General features: G+C 52.7%; 1 protein-coding gene across 1 annotated transcript; it reads right to left on the reverse strand.

Annotated features, from left to right (window-relative positions):
- Window positions 1-1,141: 1,141 nt before the first annotated feature.
- LOC136485091 (uncharacterized) lies at window positions 1,142-2,770 on the reverse strand. The gene has a single exon (XM_066482037.1). The coding sequence runs from the start codon at window positions 2,735-2,737 to the stop codon at window positions 1,511-1,513; it is 1,227 nt and encodes a 408-aa protein (XP_066338134.1). The 5' UTR covers window positions 2,738-2,770; the 3' UTR covers window positions 1,142-1,510.

Genomic DNA, 2,770 nt, shown 5'->3' on the forward strand with positions numbered 1-2,770 from the left:
TAGATGCTTACCACAAGACGAGCAACATAGTGGAAGAAGAGTTGGAACAACTTGCTCCAATGTCGTGCGTGTCGATGAAGTGGAAGTACTTGGTCTGACCCTTGAAAGATTGGATCGGGCCTTCATCAATCTGGAGTGGAATGACACTTCGCCAAACACAAATCTGTCATCTCTATACTAACCACTTCTAATCAAGTTCCCCTCTAGGTTGAAATCGCTACTTCCATACACAAAACAAATATCTTCCGTTTTGAGAACTCTTGGCCCTTGCAACCTCGTTTCCTGGAAACCGTCTTGATGCCTGGCACATGAACAATACCCCTCGGCATCCTACTGCTGCTTTCGTTCGGTGCCTCAAACGTACCAGGGCGGCTGCAAAGCTGTGGCGCAAACGCCATGTTTCTTGCTCCCAGCGTGAGACCGACTGCAAGCTTGTCATTGATCTACTGGACAGGATTGAGGAATCTCGTCGCCAGACTCAAATGGAAACTCTTCTCCGCTCAGTGGTTGTCAGGATCCTTTCTAGGACGTACTGTCAACAAAAAACTGCAATTCTAGAAGCAACGAAGCAAAATCCGCGCTTCCATCGAAGAAGATGAAAATACTAGATTCTTCCATGCCTGTGCCAGTCAATGCCTTCGTAAGAACAATATCCATATCCTTGAACATGATGGTTGTGAAGTTACTAACAATGACCAGAAAGCAAATGTGCTTCAGACCTTCTTCACGGGTCTCCTGGGGGCGGCGGGCCAACCCGTTTGATGTCTTTCAGGCTTTTCATTCCAACAATGCTGATCTTGAACGGATTAATCGATCTAAATTGGCTAATAAGACCCCATTAATAATCTAACAAACCGATCACAAAAGGAGGACCAAACTTTGTTGAACTATCGCAGAAAAGAACCTTCGTGAACAACAATTGGTGCAGCAAGATATATGCTTTGCAGTTCCATGAACATCTACCGGGAAGTAGTCGATTTGCATCAAGCACCACGAAGTAGTCGATCGTATATACTGGAGCATCCCAAGCAAGCGGTCGCGTACGAGTACGCTCACCGAAAACTTGATGTTCCCAGCTGCCAAAACACAAACTCAAACGGATTTCCTGGACCGAGACAAAGCAAAGCACATCAACACATAGAACCGGGTGCTAAAGGTTGTGTTCGCGTGCAAATATATGAGAGATGCCTCTCTTATATAAGCACAATGAGAGATGAGCAGAAATAACATTGGCTAATAAACACAGTTACTTCAATCAAACAAAACCACGATAAAAAGGAGGACCAAACTTCAGTTGACCTGACGGTGAAAATAACTTTCTGAGTAGGGAAAAATCAATCTATCTATTCTACCCTTAATTTGACACCTTCGATAGACATAGACTCAAAGTATATCTTGATGGCCCAAGCTGGTTTTTCTGAGTACTTTGTTTATTTAAGCAATTGCAGCAACCCGAGACGCATAGGTACAGGCCACGGCAACTCCGTCATTTTGATTGCGGACATGGCTGCTAGCTCTCAATGCAAGAGAAGAGTCGGGAGATTGGTGACCACAGCTTTTGCACTGGCGGTGGCAGCTCCCATGGATACGCCGGCCCTGCGTACTTGTTCCTGTCATGCCCGCGGTCGACCTCCATAGTCTGGAGCACGACGGAGAAGAGCCACGTATTCTCCCGTGGTGTCAAGAGGACGTACGTGTGGTGCGCGTCCACAATAACAGCCTCCTCCTGGAAATAGCCGTCCTCGCGGCCAGGCAGCCCGCGGGTGGCCTCCCGCAGCCGCACAAGACGCTCCACCACCCACTTGTCGTCACTGCCATGGATCCGAGCGAAGACCTTGAGGTCGTTGTCAATCACGCGGACGACGCGCAGCACGCCGTCCTCCTGGCCTCCGCCGATGACCCGGAAGCTGCATCTTCCGTGCGATCCGAGTGTGGCCTCCGGCAGCGTGACCATCGAGAACCCCGCGGTGGCCTCGTCGAGAACGAGCGCCGCGGCGCCGGTGCCTTCGATGCCCCAGTAGAGGGAGCCACACGCGCGGCCGGCGAAGTAGAAGCACTCGACCGTGCTGGGAACGTGGATCTCCTCGTTGCCCCAGGCCCTCTTCACGACGTGCCAGTCGCTTCCGACGGAGAAGACGCTGCTCCTCCAGGCGCCCTTCGTCACCTCGCTCCCCACAGAGAATACGGAGAAGACACTGCTACTCCACGCGCCCTTCACCTCGCTCTCCGTGGAGAACATGCAGGCCATTGGCACGCCACGGCCGGAACTGTAGGAGTGCGGCCGGAGCAGGGCGGCCATGATTTTAAAGTTGGACAAGTTAATGCCGCCGCCGCCGCCGCAAAACCGTCTGGTTTTGTCGCCATCGAGCAGGAACAGGCCGAGGCACCTGTGGCGGCCTTTCAGATCTTCCGGCCGGCAGGGGACTTCCTTGTATTGCCGTGTCATCGGCTCGCAAACGACGAGTCCTGGTTTTGCGGCAGCTTTGGCGTTGAAGATGTTGGGGAACTTGACGCCGCGGTAGAGGAGGAGGAGGCTGCCGCGGCTATCTGCGATCTCCCAGCCACCGTCGGTACCGCCGGGGAGAAAATCGAGGGGAAATTGGTTGTTGCCGCTGGTCGTCGATTGCGATGGGACGAAGACGTGGTTGCTACCTTCCTGCGGCGATCCATAATTAGGGTCGACGGTGTGGTAGTACGCTGCGATCGCCTTTGGTGCCGGCTGGGTAGTAGATGCCATCTGCTTTGGTTGCCCTGAGCCGCCAAACGCCTA

The sequence above is a fragment of the Miscanthus floridulus genome, chromosome 10 (genome assembly GCF_019320115.1).
Source record: "Miscanthus floridulus cultivar M001 chromosome 10, ASM1932011v1, whole genome shotgun sequence".
In the NCBI taxonomy this organism is placed as follows: domain Eukaryota; kingdom Viridiplantae; phylum Streptophyta; class Magnoliopsida; order Poales; family Poaceae; genus Miscanthus; species Miscanthus floridulus.

Coding starts and splice junctions, on each gene's coding strand:
- LOC136485091 (XM_066482037.1), bottom strand. CDS start 2,737: ATGGCATCTACTACCCAGCCGGCACCAAAGGCGATCGCAGCGTACTAC.